This window comes from Typopeltis vanoorti, chromosome 4, assembly GCF_054136105.1.
Source record: "Typopeltis vanoorti isolate ZY-2024b chromosome 4, IOZ_Tvanoo_1.0, whole genome shotgun sequence".
Taxonomy (NCBI): Eukaryota; Metazoa; Arthropoda; class Arachnida; order Uropygi; family Thelyphonidae; genus Typopeltis; species Typopeltis vanoorti.
Window position 1 is genome coordinate 3,140,811 of NC_143552.1, and position 19,639 is coordinate 3,160,449.

Sequence of the window (19,639 nt, forward strand, 5' to 3'; positions counted from 1 at the left end):
CAGAATTTCTAGAAAGTACACAAATAGGTAAGATGTCCTACAGCACTACATGATTATTCGAAAAATAAAGTAGTAAATAAGATGCATACACAAAATGCATGTTAAGTGATGCAATATCTACATATAAACAAAATTACTGCAGAGGTTTCAGCAGTACATAAATAGATAATTATAGGTTAACATATGTATATACAAAACAAGTCAAGGAAAGCAGTGTCTACATCTAGTAAGATTATAACAAACATTATTATAATAATAAAAGGAATTATTATACAGCATTGATGCATAAAATTTAAGTTTAGCATTATGGTATTTACATATTAACAAAATTATGGTCAAATGTGTTTGTACAAATTAATTCTTTCTAAAAAATTAAAAACATCATGCAATTTGCCTGAGTCTGCTAGCATTTCCCTGAGTGTATTTGGCTTGGTTAGATAGCTGAAAATTTCATTCCTCTCTCATATAAATTTTTGACAATCTACCAGAATATGATGAATAGTGAGATGTGTTTTGCATTTTTCACATATGGGAGGGTCATCAGCTCTCAGTAAATGAGAATGCATAAGGTGACTGGGACCTATGCAGAGCCTAGCAAGGACAACCTCCTTCCTTCTCTTTGTACGTTGACTAGAATGCCATTGTTTAATTTCAGGTTTAATGTTATATAATTTGTTTGTTGATGTTTCTTGCCATGTTAACTCCCACTGAGCAATTAGCTTTGATCTTATAAGTTGTCTGTAGTCTGTATATGGAACTGTCAAATGGTATGTGGAGAAGGTATGGGCTGATTTAGCAGCTGCATCTGCAGCCTCATTTCCTTTGATTCTGATGTGGCTGGGAATCCAGCAGAACTGAACATTGAAATTAAGGATTTTCATTTTGTGAAGCAGGTGTAGCACTTCATAAATTACTGGATGAGGATTATACATAGGAGAAGAGATAGCCTGTAAAAAGCTCAATGAGTCTGTATAAATTATACACTTTTGGTAGCAGGTTTCTTTTATATGCACAAGTGCAAGCTGAATGGCATGCAACTCTGCTGTATAATTACTGCAGTCGGGTGGGATCTGATTTGAGATAATAATGTCAGGAAACACAGCAGCACAGCCAACAGAGGTGTTAGTTCTTGAACCATCAGTATAGATGGGTAAGAAATCAGCATGTGCTGCTCTGTGTGCATTAAACAATTGCAGATGGATGAATGGGGTATAAGATTTCTGTAGTTGACAAAGTGAGAGGTTGCAGGATGGTGTGCAAACCTGCTATGGAGGAATGCTGTTATGTTTAGTGTAGCTAATGTTGTCAACATTTATACTAACAGCTTGCACAGTTTCTTTAATACGCATACCAAAAGGATGTATAGCAGTTTGATGTGTGTGATATTGAGCTTCCCAATGCAGAGAGAAGATACTATTCCATGTAGGGTGATCGGGAGAGATTTTATTTTTAGGGCGTAATTAAGAGACAACTGTTTTCATCAAAGTGATAGAGCCGGTTCATTTGCTTCTACATAGAGGCTTGGAGTGGGTGAGGTGCGAAAGGCACCAGTAGCTATCCGTATACCCTGATGATGGATGGAATCCAACCATCATAGGTTACTCTGTCTTGCCGAACCATAGACCTGGGACCCATAATCCAGCTTTGAACGTATAAGTGCATGATAAAGATGGAGCAATGAAGCTCGATCAGCACCCCACTCAGTAGAGGATAGAGAGCGAAGGAGGTTCAAAGTTCTTTTGCACTTTTCTCTTAGTTGACGAATGTGTGCTAGAAATGTGAGTTTTCTGTCAAAAATGAGTCCAAAAGAACTTGGTTTCTGTAGTTACTGCAATAACAGTAGGTCCCAATCTTAGTTCAGGATCTGGGTGATGAGTGCATTTTCGACAGAAGTGTACACAGATACTTTTTTCTGTTGAAAACCTAAACCCATTATTAAGAGCCCACAGAGAGATATGATCAATTGCTTGCTGAAGTTGTCTTTCAATTACCCTCATGTTACGTGAGTGGCAGTAAATTGTGAAGTCATCAACATATAGAGTATATCATTGTCTACAGTGGGAGGAAGCTGTTCAATGATTGAGTTGATTTTAATAGCAAAAAGGGTTACAGTTAAGACAGAGCCTTGGGGAATACCTTGTTCTTGAAGATATGGTTGAGATAGTGTACTTCCCACTCTGACTTGGAAAGTTCACTTGGACAGAAAGTTTTTAATAAATATAGGGAGGTGTCCTTTGAGACCTAGGTTGTAGAGGTCTTTTAATATGCCATATCTCCAGGTTGTGTCATAAGCTTTTTCCATGTCAAAAAAAACTGAGACAAGATGTTCTCGCTTCAGAAATGCATCTCTTATACATGTTTCTAACCAAACTAAATGGTCTAAAGTTGATCGATGTCTACGGAAACCACATTGTGTATGGAAAGAAGACTGTTGCTTTCTAAGTACCAGAGAAGTCTGGCATTAACCATTTTCTCTAGTATCTTACAAAGACAGCTGGTCAGAGCAATGGGTCGATAATTATTTGCTTGTGTTGGATCTTTTCCTGGTTTTGGGATAGCAATGACAATTGACTTATGCCAAGAATTTGGAAACTCTTCCTCTGCAAGTATTCTATTGTATAATAAGAGAAGAAAATCCATAGAAGATGATGGTAGATGTTTTATCATTTCATAATGGATGTCATCAGGTCCTACTGTACTAGGGTGAGATTGTAGGAGATCTCTTTTTAGTTCCTCCTTGACAAATGACTGATTATATGGGCTGAAGAATGTTGGTAGAAAAATTAAGCCTTTGTTTCTCTTGCTGCTCTTTCAGCATTAAAAATTCCAGAGAATATAAAGCTGTTGCTGAGATTTTAGCAAAAGTTTCTCCTAAAGTATCTGAAATAGCTTTGGGATCAGCAAGAACACTTCCATTATAGTCTAAGGTGGACAAACAATGTGTACTATATCAGCCTTTCATTTTCTGGATTTTATCCCATACAATTTTTGGACTGGTCATTTGATTAACTGATGTAGTAAATTGGATCCATGATTGTTTTTGACTCTGACATCTTACAAAACGTGCTCTGGCTCGAGCACGCTTGAAAGTTATTAAATTTGATGTGGTGGGTATCTACAAAATATGCTCCATGCTCTGTGTTGATCTTTTTTGGCTGCCTGACATTCTGGGTTCCACCAAGGCTTTGGATAGACTGGAAATCGAGATAATGTTTTTGGGATGGAGTTTGTTGCTGCCTGGACAATGCATTCTGTTATATATTTTACAGCTTCATTGATAGGTGTTTGACTGATGGCATCAGCATTAAATTTTGCAAGATAAGAGAAAGTGTTCCAGTCTGCCTCATTCATTTTCCATATAGGTATCTGTGTGGGTGAACATGGTTCCTGTGAAGACATTGTACAAAGAACAGGAAAGTGATCACTTCCATATATATGTTCTCTTCAACGTCCCACATGAGCAGTGGAAGAATGGAAGGGGAACAGATTGTAAGATCAATTGCAGAATATGAGCGGGTAGGCATATGGAAGAAAGTATTGAGTTTATTATTTAGAAGGGAAAGGTTATTATTATCAAGAATTTTTTTAATGCTTCGTCCTTGTCTATTAGTGTTGGCACTACCCCACAGAGTATTGTGACCGTTAAAGTCACCCATCAAAAGTATGGGTTCAGGCAATTGCAAGATAAGGTTATCAAGATCAATTTCATTTAACTCAGCATTTGGTGGTAAATAAATTGAACATACTGTAATAAGGAATCCCACAGAGAAGCGAATCGCTACCGCTTCCAGAGAAGTATTAAGTTGGACCTGATGGAAAGGAGTATGACTGCCCACTAGGATAGCTACTCCTCCATGAGCAGGACCATCTCCAGCTCTATCCTTACAATAGTGAAATTCCTAAAGGTATGGTCCTCATTGGGTTTTACGTAAGTTTCCTATAGACAGAAACAGAAAGATTTGTGTTTCTGCAACAACATCTTGATATTGTCAATATTCTGGCAGATCCCACGACAATTCCATTGTAAAATTTTTCCTATTGTTTTGATTTTATTGACTTGTCTGGTTTTCGAGAGGTTGAGGGCTTACCTTTATCAGATTTATATTTATCCACTGTTTTAGGGAAGTATGGACGGCCAGTGTTCATCTCTTCCTCTGGTAGTGTTCAAAACATCAAATGTGTTAGGGTCAGTTGGTATGCTTAGTTTGCTTTCAGTGGGTATCGAGGTATCCATTTTTTCTGTGCATGTGTCTGGTGGTTTATCTTTGAGTGAAGTCTCCACCATAATTTTTTTGACAGATGAGTTTTCATTGAATGGGACCATTTTTGAAGTTGTCTCTGGAGTAAGGCCATAGGTCTTGTGATTAATGCGCTCAACAGAGAAGCACTTACGATCGTAAAGTTCAAATAATGGTGAAATTATCAAATGGTGGAATAGACATACATGTTTGAGTTGCTGTTGGCACTTTTTTAATTGTTACTTTTTTAGCATAAGAGGATCGTAGAACAGGTGTAATGGTGGCTAGCTTTCTTTTTGCATCCTGATATGTAATGTTTTGTTCTGTTTTTATTTTTTGTATCTCTTTTTCATCTTTCCATTTCTGACATGCATGAGAGTATGCCGGATGATCTCCCTGACAGTTGACACATTTAGCTTTTTTTTCACAGCAAGATTTATTTTCACGTTCTTTACTACCAACATCGAGCACAGGTAGTAGAACCACGACAGGCAGTTTGGGCATGTCCATACCTTTGACATTTAAAGCATCTCAGCGGGTTAGGGATATATGTTCTAACAGGACAGCTGAGATACCCTGCTTTTACAGATGTTGGAGGCCTAGGTGTATCAAAAGTAAGGATGATGTTCTTGGTTGAGACCAGGTGACCATCCCTGCGTATCAGGATGTGCCTCACACCCGTCACTCGTCACATCTTTAAGCTCTGAACATATCTCCTCATCAGGAACTTCAAGGAGATCCCATTCTGATATCACTCCTCTACTGCAATTGAGTGTTCTGTGAGGTGTTACTGCAATTTGTATTCCACCCTTGTCGTTGCTCTCAGTAATTTCTCGGAAAGTTGTTTGCACATTGTTTCCACGAGGATATCACCTGAACGTAATTTCTTGACAGTTTTGGGAGATCCTGCCAGTCCTTCTAAACCTTTTTGGATAAAGAAGGGTGACATTTTCCCAATTGGTTTTTCACCCACTGCATGAATGATCAAAAAGGTTGGTACATTTTTCTTAGTATCCGATATGTTTTGTTTCTTATTTCTGTTCCCATATGCTGTGTCTATATTATCAGTACTTGGTTGGGACTTTGTTAGGGTCCCTGAAACATTTGAGGATGAAGAATTCATATTTTAAGGAATTTTTAATTCGTCACCAAAGCTCCCCACCCACCACGGAGCCACACATGGACACCCACTATCCGGCAAGCAAAAAATGCGCTCAGGAGTGGAATGCCAGGGCTACCCTGGACGCTATACCAGTACTGCAGCAGGTCTAGGATCCTGACCCTGGACCACGGGGTGAGAGACTTACTGCAACACCATTGACCCTTGCAGGCAAGCCCACTAGCCGATTGATCCTGACTGGGACATCCAGGACCACCCGTCTTGCCGAAGCAGGGGCCAAAGTAGTGCAAGACTACCAGGATCCCCCTTTCCGGATGTCCACGGGTCACACCGCACGGCAAACATGGCGGCAGGGCGTTGGATCCCAGTGATGGTGGTGTGGAAAAAGGATAGTGAAAAAGACTCAGGAGAAGTAGAGCAAAGAATACGGGAAGAAAATCAAAGAAAAAGAGGAAGAATGAAAAGAACCAGTACCATCACTGGGAGGTCCCCTCCACATCGAACAGGTGCCCCACATGGAGGGGTGCAGGCAAAAGGGACGTTATACAGTCCAGGATGTGCAAGAGGATGAAGACGATTCTTAGGAGAAAGGATGAAGGTTGTTAGTTGTATGTGTAGTTTGAAAGTGGTATGGAGATTATATTTACAAAAAACTTTAGTTGTCTTTTCTGAAATACCTTGATATATGTGATTGGAATAGTTTTGCTATAATCTCATTATCTCTTAAACAAAACAACAGCAACAACAAAAAAAAACACGATCTCCTTGTTTAAGTTAAGGGATATTACATCCCATATTTCTTCTTAGCCGAATAAGTAACTCAAAAGAGTTTCATGCCGAATATAGAAATTATATAAAGTTCGCCGATTCCAAGCGTAAGCAAATACCTGGATCGCAGCAACTGACCCTTAAGGTAGTGCAAGCTGAGGCAACTCATAGCAAAGGTGGAGCAAGATCCGATCAAAGCGTAAGCAAATACCTGGATCGCAGCAACTGACCCTTAAGGTAGTGCAAGCTGAGGCAACTCATAGCAAAGGTGGAGCAAGCTCCGATCACTATTCTTGATATTTACCCATAATGTGAACTTAACTCCTAGGAGCTGTATTACTGTTCTAAATTATGAGAGAAGGTTGAAACCGGTCTGGGTAGTGACCTTCTCTCATAATGTAGAATTTTCTTACACGTGGCAACAATTTTAGTTGGTAATCCACCAGCTGTTCTGTACTTTGTATTCGATTCCTTTTAAATGTTTGTTCTATACTGATGATGTACTGTTAATTTTAGTACGAAATATTTGTACCATTATTTCATTAAAGTTAATTACTGTGGTTATCGTGTTAAGTTATTATTTATAGTTATTATGCCACAGGTACCTTTAAAGATTAGATTAAATCCCAAGCAGGGATTTAGAAGTTGTTGTTCCCCTATATAAAGCCACATTTGCATACCTGGATTCCATGGTAATGAGAAAGTTGGGGAGAGGATCCAGAGGCGAGTTCCGAAAATTGTGGCAGGTGTATAGAATGCTCCCATTGAGAACAGACTGGTAGTCTGCTGGCATCAAAACTAACTAAAAGGCAAAAAAGGGGTGCATGATAGAGGCATATAAGTTATTAAAGAAGTTTTATAGGATGATGATGAAAACTTCTTTCAGTACAAGGCAAAAAGAGAGAGAATGAGGCAGTAAACCATGGAAATTGTGTAAGAGTGTGGTTAGCAAGGATGATAAGACTAGAATTTTTGCTTGGTGGTGGTGAATGCATAGAATAGGTCTCCAGAGGTGGTTGTGAGTACTTCTTCAGTGAATTAGAAGAGGTATGATAAGTATTGTGTGAATAATGGATCTCTTGCAATGAATCTTCACTTTTCTGACTGCATGGAGATACCAGTATAATAATGATAATATCTATCATTCAATTTTATTATTTGTTTGATGGATGAGTTTATTATCTAAACTCATCCATTTGAATTTAATTACCAACTTAGGTGGTAATATCTCAAACACCTTTGAAAAATTTAAATATACTGCTGTATATGGATCTTCCTTGTCCGACGAATTTGCAACCTTGTTATAATATATATACGAGGTGTGACAATTTAATTACTGGAAGAGCTGCATTGTATCACCAGTGTGGTGATTTGGATTTGGTTGGAGTCATGCGAGTAATCATCTTTGTACATGTTATAATTAATGCATGATAAACACCTGAAGCCGATAGGGCCATTTGCTAGTTGGCTATTGCAAAAACAATAGAGATCAGCATGTAAACTTTGGCATAAAAATGTGTGATTGAAATTTGAGCAGTGTGTTAATATCAAATTTTGTGTGAAAATCGGCAAAACTGCTACTGAAATGTTGGAGCTGTTGAAAATGGCATATGGCGTGGCTGCTCTGAAAAAGTCAAGTGTCTTTGAGTTGCATAACAGATTTAAAGCAGGTGAGAAGATGTGCACGATGATCCCAGAAATGGGCAGCCAAAAACAAAAATGATGGATGCAAATGTGAAGAGAGTGCGAGATATGGTACAGTCTATCAGACAATTAAGTATGTGATTAATGGCTGGTGAATTGCAAATGAATCGATAAACAGTCAGGGTAATTTTAACTGAAGAACTGGGTATGCGAAAGATTTCTGCGAAGTTTGTGCATCGGATCTTGACAGACAAAAAGAAGCATTGGCGGCTTCAAGTTGTGACTGATCTTTCTGCAAATAAACACGTTTCCAAGAGTAATTATGGGTGACGAAACCTGGTGATTCCAGCACAATCCTGAAACAAAATACCAGACGTGTGACATGCGTGCTAAAATAGCACACATGTCACATTCACAGTTCAAAACCACGCTGGTGTGTTTCTCCGATCACAAGGGGAAGAGTCCACTATGAATTCATTAGAAAGGGACAAAAAGTCAATCAACAATGCTATTTAGAGGTGCTGAAAAGATTATGAGATTCTGTTCAGAGAAAAAGACCTGAATTGTGGCCTGACAAGTGGATCATCCATCACGGCAATGCACCAAGCCATAGCATTGCGAGAGAATTTCTAGCTAAACAAAATCAATTACCAAATTAGGTCATTCTGCTTATTCACCCAACTTGGCTATTCGTGATTTCTGGCTATTTCCAAAATTAAAGACTGCACTTTAGGATGAAGATTTTCTGATATCGCAGATATCCAGCATAATGTGATAAAGAAACTCAATAGTATTCTGGAAAAAGAGTTCCAGGACTGTTTCCAAAAATGGAAACACCATCTAAATCAGTGTGTAAATGCACACGGGACTACTTTGAAGGCGACAGTAGCCACTAATGTATAGTTCTGAACATAGGTTTTTTTATAGGCACATTCCAGGAATTAAATTGTCACACCCATACAGTAGCAAACAAATTAATCCAAACACATTTTAAAGAAAAAATTTAATTTTGCAAGAAAATAAGTACAAAAATTAAACTCCAACTTTAACTAATAATTTTGTTTATGTGCTCCTCTGTTTCTAATAAGTTCATTAATTTGTTTAGACATAGACTCTACCAACATTTTCTTATTTTCTCTGCATCTCGAAACCATACATTTATAATGGATTGTATTAAGTTATCCTTTGTATCACAATTTAATTTTCCAAGTCTGTTTTTCACTGTGGCCTAAAAATTTTCTATTAGGTTAATGTCATGAGATTTACTTGGCCACTGAACCAATTGAATGTTGTGATTTTTGAGGAACTCTTTCACTTTTCGTGAAGTGTGGCATGGAGCGAGATCCTGTTGAAAGATGAGTTCTTTGTCTTTCTGGATCTATGGGACCACTCTTTTCTCCAATATCTTTATTTTTATATCTTCTCAGCCACTGATTTGCACACATGGGATACGGACAAAGAAGTGGCTCTCATCTGAGAATATGACCTTCTTCTACTTATCAATAGTCTAATCTTTGTACACTACTGCTCACTGGAGACTGTTTTTCTGCATATCATTCATCAGTTAAAACACAAAGCGTCAACCAAAATAGTGAACTAAAACCAAAACCAAAATTAGTAAACCAAAGCCAAAGCTAAAATTATTGTGAACTGAAACAAAAACCAAATAAAAACCAAAAACTTGATGAAAATTCTACTTGTTCAGATTAATTTGTTCTCTACTGTAAATACATGGCAGTCCAGGATCACTTGTACCTCTTGATGGTATGATGAAACGTGACTAATACATAAAGATATTGGAGAAAAGAGTGGTCCCACATCCCCTTTTAGCAAATAAATACTTACCATTAAAGAGATTACTGATGTTATCAACCAAGTTCTTGATCCCCACCTCATTAACTTCTCAGACAATGACACCTTAACTGCAACACAAACTGGCTAAAAATTCGCAGTTCAATTTTTATCACCTCCATTGCGAAGTGAAACAATATTGCCCAAATTATGACATTGTATATCTTCACGCACCATAACTGACTAGAACGAGTCCAATTTTATTTATTTTTGAATATACATTGAGATTTTGCTTAAACTCTTTATTTCTCAAGATTGGAAATAGCTGGGTGAAAAATTATTGGTTTATAATACACAATTATTCCCCATATATGTTCTTGAAAACCATCTAATGTAATATAATTTTAATTACAAATTTAATGGTATCAATATATATTGTTACCTGGTATTCGTAACTAGGCTTTAATATATAGGAAATCATTTCTTGATGATACACTGGAGTGATGCTGCCACCCATTGGTGGCAAAATCCAAACCCAATCTGCAGGACAACCACCTCGTTGTTTGTACTCTGCTTCCATGTACTTCATGAAGGTCTCTGAGGCTGTGTGATGATCAACTATAGTTACTTGATATTTCTGGAAAAAAAAATAGTACTTATAAAGTAATCTCATTCCGTCTTGCCTTATATATTAGGTTCAGTGACCTGATAGGGCCAAGTATGTTTGCTTTTTATAAACCTAATTTTAGTAATGATGGGACAGTTAATTCTATTTTCACAATGTATTATGACTATCAATGTGTTTCTTTGACCTATTTTTTCTATTTTGTATGCGTGTTGTGGGAGATCATGCTTCCAGGAGTGAAATCCTGTCAACTCTGTAGGAGAAGGCTAGGTCACAATCAGCTAACAAAGTTTAAGTTAATAAAGATAATAAAATAATTTATGATAATGATTATTTTCCTGACCTACGTGGAGTCACAACACTCATAATGGAAAGTCAACACAGTCTATCATACCACTCTTTAAACTCATCCACTATCTGCACATAACCATCCTCTTAGGCAATGCACTCCATGCTCTTACCATTCCTCCATGCAAAAATCTCGCTTCATAACGTTTTATTCATCACTCCAGTTTGCAACTTCCAGGGATGATCCCTTGTCCTTGCTCCTTCCACTGATTCTACCATCTGAAAAATCTCAGTCTTAAAATGATAATAACTCTTCAAAAGTGTGAATGTCTCAATTATATCTCCCCATTGTCTTCTATCCATCAAACTCTGCAGTCTGCATGTCCTCAGTCTATCCTCAAAATAACATTGTACAGTCCTGATATCATTTCCGTTATCCATCTCTACACCCTCATCAAGGTTTTTTCATTCCCATCAAATCGTGTCCAGATCTGAGCACAGAAATCCAGATGCAGTCTAATCAAAGCGTTATACAATGGGACCACTACACTTATCTTTCATAGTCAAAGTCCTACTCAACATTGCAGCAGTTCTCTGAGATATCTTCACAACCTTCGCAATACGTCCTCAACATTCAAATCTCTACCCAAAATCATCCAAAGATCCCTTTCTTCCTCACTTTCTTCCAGTGTAACTCCACCAAATGAGTATGAAGCATTTCATCTGTCCAACCCAAATTTTAAAACTTTACATCTAGTTTTATTAAACTGACATCCCCATTTGTTTGCCTGCCTTTCTAGCTTATTCAAATCCTCTTGAAGATCCAAAACATGAAGACCATTACTAATAACCCTTCCAAGCTTCTTCAGTTCATCTGTACGCAACTGAACATATCCAGGTAGTGCTGTGCCAATATCACTGACATTAATATTAAACAGTAATGGTCCCAGCAGTACTGAACTCTGCAGAACTCCACTGTAACCTTCCTACTCCCTGATACTGCTACCCCATATGAGAGAGGGCTTAAAGTTTCTGGTAAACACCTAAAACAAAAATAATATTAAAGCAACTGATAAGAAAGAAAGAACATATTTTAAAACCCTTTAATGCCCAAGTTTCACCAAATTGTAATTGTTCTTTTTCTTTTAGGATATATAATAAGATACATCAGAGGTTTTGAAGAAATTCAAAGACACAGTGGTACAGGCCAACATCATGTTTTTCATGCTGCAAGAAGAGTCTGTAACTGAGATTTATCAAAACCTTGTGTGAGACTTCAGAGGACTGTGCCCAAGCATATCCAATAAGTTTAAAACTGGGCATCCTGAAACAATAGACATCCCCATGTTAAGAAGACCTTCCACAGTAATCACACCTGAAAATCGATGCAGTGAATGCCATGATCCTTGATAATAGACGAACCAGCCAAAAACATTGCAAAGACTCTGTGGCTATCCAGAGAACAAGTTAGGGTCATTATCCACCACCATCTGGATGTGCAGAAGCTCTCAGCGAAGTGTGTCCCTAAATGTTTGAATGTCAACCAAAAGAGAAAATGTGTGTGTGTTCATCTCAAGGGATTTTGGGTAATTTTGAGAAATCGGGTTCAATTTTTTGGCTTGTATTGTGACTGTTGATGAAGCAAGACTTCATCACTATGACTCAGAGACCAAACAATCAATCGAATGGAAACACAAATGTTCTCATTGACCAAAGAAGTTCCAAATCCAAAAGTCAGCTGGGAAGGTTCTTGCCATTGTCATTTTGGATGTGGATGGTGTAATCCTTGCCAAGTACCTCAAAAAAAAAAAGATGAAACTGTTAGAGAAGGTTTATTCAACAACAGTTTTGAAGGAATTAAAGGAAGGTACTGAAGGAAAAATGCACAAGAAACTGAGCAGAGGCATGCTGCTTTTGCAGGATAATGCGACTGCTCACACTGCTTATGAAACCTAACAAAGAATACATAACTTGAGTTACCAATATCAGCCTTGCCCACCCTCTTTGTCACACCTGGTTCAATCTGACTATTTCCTAGTCCTACATTTAAAGAAACACTTGAAATGATCAAAATTTACTACAGATGATGAAATTATATCTGCAGATGAGAACTGGTTTGTGCAAAAAAGGGAATGAGTTTTTTCTCAGAGGATTGCAAATCATGCAGCAGCATTGTAACAAATGTATAACACTTTGTGGGGAATATTTAGAGTAATGTGTAAGTTACATGGTTCTACCTCAAGTCTTTCATGATGAATATCACAACTTTTCTACTATGGAGTCCTTAGAATCATCGAGAGAGAGGCCATAAACCTCATGTCAAGAACTATCCAACATTTGCACAGTATCTATCATACTTTGCTTTGAATTCATTTACTGTCATTGTACACAAAAGACTCGGGCAACCTATTCCACTCATTTCACTATTCTCCAAGCAATAAACCTACTTCTAACACCCTTGCTAACTACACTCACGTTCAGTTTCATGGATGGCCGGTGGAAACCGAGTATGAGTGGATTACAAGAATTAGTCTTGTAAACACCTCTCAGCAATTTGTATGTCTCAATCATATCACCCCTTTTCCACCTATCAGCTTTCTGTAACCCCAAATATCAACATTTTCTCAATGTTCATTCCATAGACTTCCTATCATTTTGGTCACTCGCTTCTGGATCCTCTCCACCTCCTCCTCCTCTTCATCACCAAGAAACCCTGGTGCCCAGATCTGCATGCAGTAGTCAAGATGGGGTCTCATCAAAGCTCGATAAAGAGGGACAATAACCTGCTTGTCAAAATATTCTACAGTAACCAAGTGATCCGATGAGCTGCTTTTGCTATGTGCCCCACTAATCTTTAACTCCCTATCCACTAATGATCTCAAGTCTCTGGATTCGTCAATTTCCTGGAGTATAGTTCCACCAATGAGGTATACAGTTCATAGTCTTTTCACTCCAAAATGCATAACCTTACACTTTGCCACATTAAACTGACATCAGTTTACCTTTACCCAGCCTGCCAATCTATCCAAATAATCTTGCAAAATTTTGACATCATCTGTATTAACTATTGCTCTACCCAACTTTGCATCATCAACAAATAACTGAACAGTTCCTTTCAGATACTTTCCTATAACGTTAGTGAACAAATTAAACAGTATCAGTCCAACAACAGATACCTGCAGCATGTGTACACTACTCCTGAATAAACTACTCTCTGATATCTTTCCATCAACCACCCTCCTATCCATCTCACCAACCCTATATCCATTCCCATGTGCTGCAGTTTACTGATTAGAATTCCATGTGGTACCCTGTCAAAGGCCTTTGCAAAGTCTAATGGTATTACTGTAAACCCATTACTTTTATCCAACTCAGATGTAACTGTATTATAAAATGTGAGCAAGTTACTGAGGAACAACCTATCCTTCAGACTTACCCATACAATATCCCATTTACGCCTGACCAACTTCTCCAATACTTCAACAACTCCTGATGTGCTGATCAGTTGGTAATTGCTACATCAGTCTTGGAGTCTCCTTTATGCAATGGAACTATTTTCCCCTCTTTTTACCCCCTCAGGATTAACTCAGAGCTGAGACTTAGATTAAACAATATAGCCAAGGGCACTGACAATTCCCTCGCCACTTTGCGTATAACTCGAGCTGGTATACCATCCACTCCCACAGATGTATTCACATTAAGGTTATGTAATGGTCCTGTATAAGCCTTTGGCTCTCTAATTCCTGCACTATCACCACCTGGATGATATACTCTTGCAAAGTGTTCACTTAGTAATTCTATTATTTCGGCTGATTCAGTTACCTCCCTACCATCCATCAGCATTCATTTAAATCATTAAGCCATATACATTGTTTCTTTTACTTGCAACGTATTGAAAGAACTGTTTGGGATTCTCTTTAGCCTGCATTGCTAACTTACTTTCATAATCTTCTTTTGCTTGTAACACCATGCTAGCTACCTTCTGGGTTGTGCCATGTACTGTTCCTGTGCCTGCTGGTCACCTTTCTCCTTAAATTTGCTCCACAAGTGTTTCTTGATTCTTCGATGATTGGGTCAACCAATGTCAAAAATTCCTTTAGCTTGTTCCAAATGCTCCTCGCATTAGTCTACATAAAGTGCAAAAGCCCCTTAGGTCCACCACTATCCTATTGCTTTATACTAACTATCTCATTCTATTTTGTTATCAGTGGCACTAACTTAGGCATATTATACATATTGTTACACTCAAATGCCTCACTGATGTCTAAATATCCCCTCAACAGTTACCCCCCCCCCCCCAAAGCTCTAGTTCGCTGATTCTGTACATCCACTTTCACTTCATTCAACACTTTTTCCGGTCTCTAAACACCAAATCCATTCACATGCAAACCATCCTTTTTGTATATGTCCCTTTGCCTATCAAACTCACTCCATATATCCACAAGCTCCACACTGCTCCTCTTGCATAATCTATGCATCGAGTCATTAACTATTTTAGCCCTTCTTCTCAGCTGTACTCTGCCATACCGTGGCAACAGACTCACTATCTTAACTCTCTCGCTCTTTTCTTTTGCTACTTCCAGTAGTTTTTTCATGTCCTCTCTCATGTCATACTTTTCTCCTTTTAAATCATTCATTCCAGTCACTACAATCATTTCTTTCACGCTCCCCTTTTGTGCTCTAATAGCCTAATTAACATACATCATTAATCCAACATCATCATCACTAATTATTATTATTATTACATGACACCTCCAGGGAGTCCAAAGTCTTATCGAGGGAGGGCACCTACTCTACAACTCTCCATCTCCAACGCATCATCTGCACTAATACATTCTACTGACCACCACTACTAGCATTTTCACTGTCACAAACATCCATGCCCATGGTGGGATTGAAACCCGCAGCTTTTTGGCTGCAGAGGAAATACGCTAACCACTTGGCCAACCAGGCTGGCACCAATAATCTAATTAACATTATTGGGATTCCTGTACAATAATAACAATATGAAATTTAAGGCAAATCATAACTGACCTTACCTGAAAACTATGTATAACAGCGATGTTCACTTCGACCAACACTTTGTCTTTCCACAGGCTAGTTGATGTTGAAGTGTTAAGTCCCATCTTGTCAGCAACTTCCTATTGATAGGCTGTTTTTAATTTACAGTGAAATAAATTTTAAATAACAGATATAGCACTTTTACATTTTACTATTAGGCTATCACATAAAATAAAAAAAAAAGCAATATATAGTCATCTACCATTTATCTGAGGGAGGATAAAATGGTAATAAAAGGATAAACCATAAGACAATTATAGTTTTCAGTGTACACACATTCTGAATCTGTTAATAAATCAATAGTAAAAGTGGATGGACTTATCGTAATAATCATCTGATTTGGAGAATGAAGACCTTGCTAGTATGATAGTGTACCTTTGAAAATAACAACTCTCCTACAATTAAAAGAACATTTGAAATTATGATGTTAGAACTAGCACAGAATTCGGCTCACAGTAGTTTATTGAACTAAAATAACTTTTGTTAAAGATTAGTCTATCTAATCATTTGATGAAACTCCCTAACAAAATCATACATGTTATTATCGTTATTATTATTATTAGTAGTAATAAGAGAGATAGGGACCAATTGAGAGAGGCCATATATCACCTGCAGCAGTTGTCATACCTGCACTCACCACTCCAATGGCAATCAATTCCATTTACACACCACTATGAAAGAAAAATCTAGCACTCAGTCCCTTCTAGATGGCATTCATTCTAAACTTCAAAAGATGCCTTGTCATCCTTTTCCTGCCCTCTAGAAAAAGAAAAATTCCATCTATGACATCATGTATGACTCTTCCAGAAGTTTGAAAGTCTGAATCATATCATGCTTCTTTCTCATGTTTGCTAGTGGCTGCAGTCCACAAATTCTTAATCTGTCTTCATAATCTATATTCCAAATTGATATCATTTTTAACACATGAAGTCTTATTAAGGTCTGTAAAGAGGCTAAATGATTTCCTTATTTTTACATTTCAAGGTTCATTTTAGCATTCCAATTATCCTCTGAGTCTCTCCTTGCACTTCAACATCCTGTCTGCTAAAAATCCAAGATCTCTGACTTCATCATTTTTTTCTGGCTAGCATAATCTGAAAATACAATATTATTATTATTATTATTATTATTATTATTATTATTATTATTATTATTATTATTATTATTATTTTCCAACCTCCATGGAGGCAGAGACATATTGTCAGAGGGACACACTATTATACACAAAGCTCATCCAACCATGCCTTGAACTGATTCAATGTGTCTACATTCACAAGACACTCAGGCAATGCATTCCAATCACCAACCACTCTCCATGTACAAAACCTGCTCCTCAGACCTATCATCACATCCCAAAGTCCTTATACAGTTTTCAGGGAAGCCATTATATGTCCCAGTCATATCCCTTCTCCTCTTCCTCCTATTCATGAAGCTTTGCAATTTACATTCTCTCAAACTATCTTCATACTCCACATTCTAAAGACCACTTTCGTGAATCTTCTCCAAACCTTTCTAACATACACTGATCACCATAAAAACCCATGGCCAAACATGATACATATAACCTCCTTATTTCTGCATGTCAAGGTTCTCTGCATAATTGCCATTATCCGATGTGATGTCTTCACAACTTGTGCAATGTAGATCCTGAATTTCAAATCCTTGTCAGCCACCACTCCCACATCATTCATCTCCCGCACCTCTTTTAACGTTTCCCCAAAAGGCGTATACTTTGCATCCCATTGTTGCTTACCAAATTTCAAAACTTTACCATCTACAACACTGAACTGATAGTTCCACTTACTTGCCCATTCATGCAATGTATTCAAGTTCTCCTGCAAGGCCATAACATCTCCTTGACTCTGCATTGCTCTTCCCAATTTTGCATCATCTGCAAACTGTTGCATGTCACCAGTTAAACCCATCCCAATATCATTAATATACAAACTGGACAACAATGGTCCCAAAACTGACTCATGCAGTACACCATTAGTGACCTTCTTTCAGGATGCTGCACCCCAATATATAACTTTCTAATATCTATCTGACAGCCAGTCACCAAACCAAATCAGAAGTCTATTATCCAATCCAATCCATTTCAATTTATTTAAGAGCTTGTCATGTGGCAATCTATCAAAAGCTTTTGTAAAATCCAAGTACCACACTATATATGCAGCTCCCGTGTCCAAGGTATTTGTCACATTGTTATAGTACGTAAGTTAATAAGTAAAACATGATCTCCCTTTAACAAACCTACGCCAATAACCACAGAGAATACTGTTACCAACCCATTTCTGTATCCTACATCTTACCAATTTCTCTAGTACTACAACTCCAGATATAAGATTAGTCTATAATTTGTAGGCAAAGCATTATCATCACCTTTATGGAGTGGAACAATTTTACCTTCTTCCCCCCCCCCCCAGGAACCTATGCTGTTGTAAGACTTATTAAACAGGCACTCCAATATTACTGCCAATTCCCTAAAGATGCATTGCAATATATCACATCCTATCACCTTATTGATATAAAGTGTATTTATTTCCTCAAATACCTCCTGCTCACTAACAATTAAGCCATCCTCTCCTATGTCCTGTACACTTAAGTTTCTCACAATTTCACCCTGATGAGAATGAAACACTCTTATAAATTGATCACTGAATACTTCAAGAATATCTTCTGCAGCAGTTACCATTCTACCATTTTCATACATTGACATCATCTTACTATAATCATTCTTCCTTCTACTTGCCATATATCAAAAAACTTTCTAACGTTTTCCTTTGCATGATTTGCTAATTACTGCTCATATTGCACTTTTGTTATCCATACTGAGTCACTATCCTGGCTTGTTCTTTATATTCTTCATGTAACTGATTATTACCATTATTCATCTTGCACTACTTCCAAAGTCCCTTCTTCGAGATTTTCGAGATCCATTTTGCACCCTTTATTCAGCCTTTTGGCCTAAAAATCACCAGCCTTATAATTCCACATATATCCTTTCCTCACAAAAATCTGCGTATGGCTAGCCACAACCCGGGTGATCATTTCATGAGCATTTTCACCAACTGATGGAAAGCGTGAAAATCCCCTCTCATAATTACACCCTCTGATGAAATGATCAGATCTAGAACACTCAATTCTTGCATACCCTCCTTCACATGCTACCTGAGATAGTTACCTCTGAAGAACTCAAGAAATTTATTTTCCTTATAATAAAATGCTCTCGCTTCATTCCAATCTATAGAGCTCAAATTAAAACAGCCCATAATAATTCAAAAGATGGAGGAAAGCTTTTGAATGAGATAGCAACTGGAAGTAAAGAAAATGAGTTTCTTCAGTTTTTTGAGGGATAGCTACCTCAGACTGTAACAGAGGGCACACGAGGATTGGGGGTCTTGGATTTGTCATCTCATTAGAGGATGTAATTATAAATGAGGTGTCAAATCATCCACCAGTTGGTTAGAGTGACCATGAGGTGAATACTTCGGTGGGCAGTGTGAGGACCTCTGTGAGAAAAGAATATATGTGGAACTACGGGGGGGGGGGGTATTATGAAGAGCTCAGGAGACTGCCTGTGGTAGTAGCATGGAATTAGGAGTTAGCTGGAAAGGAGATCAATGCAGCTTGGGGGATTTTCAAAAACTGTCTAGTAGATGCAATGTCTAAATGTATTCCAAGGGTGAGAAGGTTAAATAAGGTGGGTGTGAGATGGATGAATAAAGAGATTAAGCATGCGATACAGAGAAAAAGGGCATAAGAGAAGTGGAAATAACCAATTCAATGAGGTCTACAAAGACCAGGCAAGGAGGATGACTGGGTTGGTGAGGGTAGCTAAAGAGAGGTATGAATAGCAGTTAGCTAATGAAGTCAAAAATAATCCTAAGGAGTTCTTTCAATACATAGCCAGCAAAAGAAAGAATGATTATGGAATTATGACATTGATTGGAGAAAATGGTATAAAGACAGCTGTTGCAGAATTTGTGGCGGAGATACTTAATGAGCAGTTCATAAAGGTCTTTCAATTTTGTGAATGTGACTTCATGGAGTGATTGAGAGCAGTTGATGATGAGAAGGAGAGACTCACTGTAAGTGAGCAAG

General features: G+C 37.8%; 1 protein-coding gene across 1 annotated transcript in view; it reads right to left on the minus strand.

Annotated features, from left to right (window-relative positions):
* LOC150107076 (nitric oxide synthase, inducible-like) overlaps nucleotides 1-19,639 on the minus strand; it is a 317,964-nt gene that overhangs the window by 252,861 nt on the left and 45,464 nt on the right. Inside the window, exons 4-5 of the mRNA XM_090391607.1 lie at nucleotides 15,514-15,615; nucleotides 10,004-10,198 (exon numbers count right to left, since the gene is read on the minus strand). Of these exons, the coding sequence (XP_090247733.1) occupies nucleotides 10,004-10,198; nucleotides 15,514-15,615 (297 nt within the window). The remainder of the gene's footprint in view (nucleotides 1-10,003; nucleotides 10,199-15,513; nucleotides 15,616-19,639) is intronic.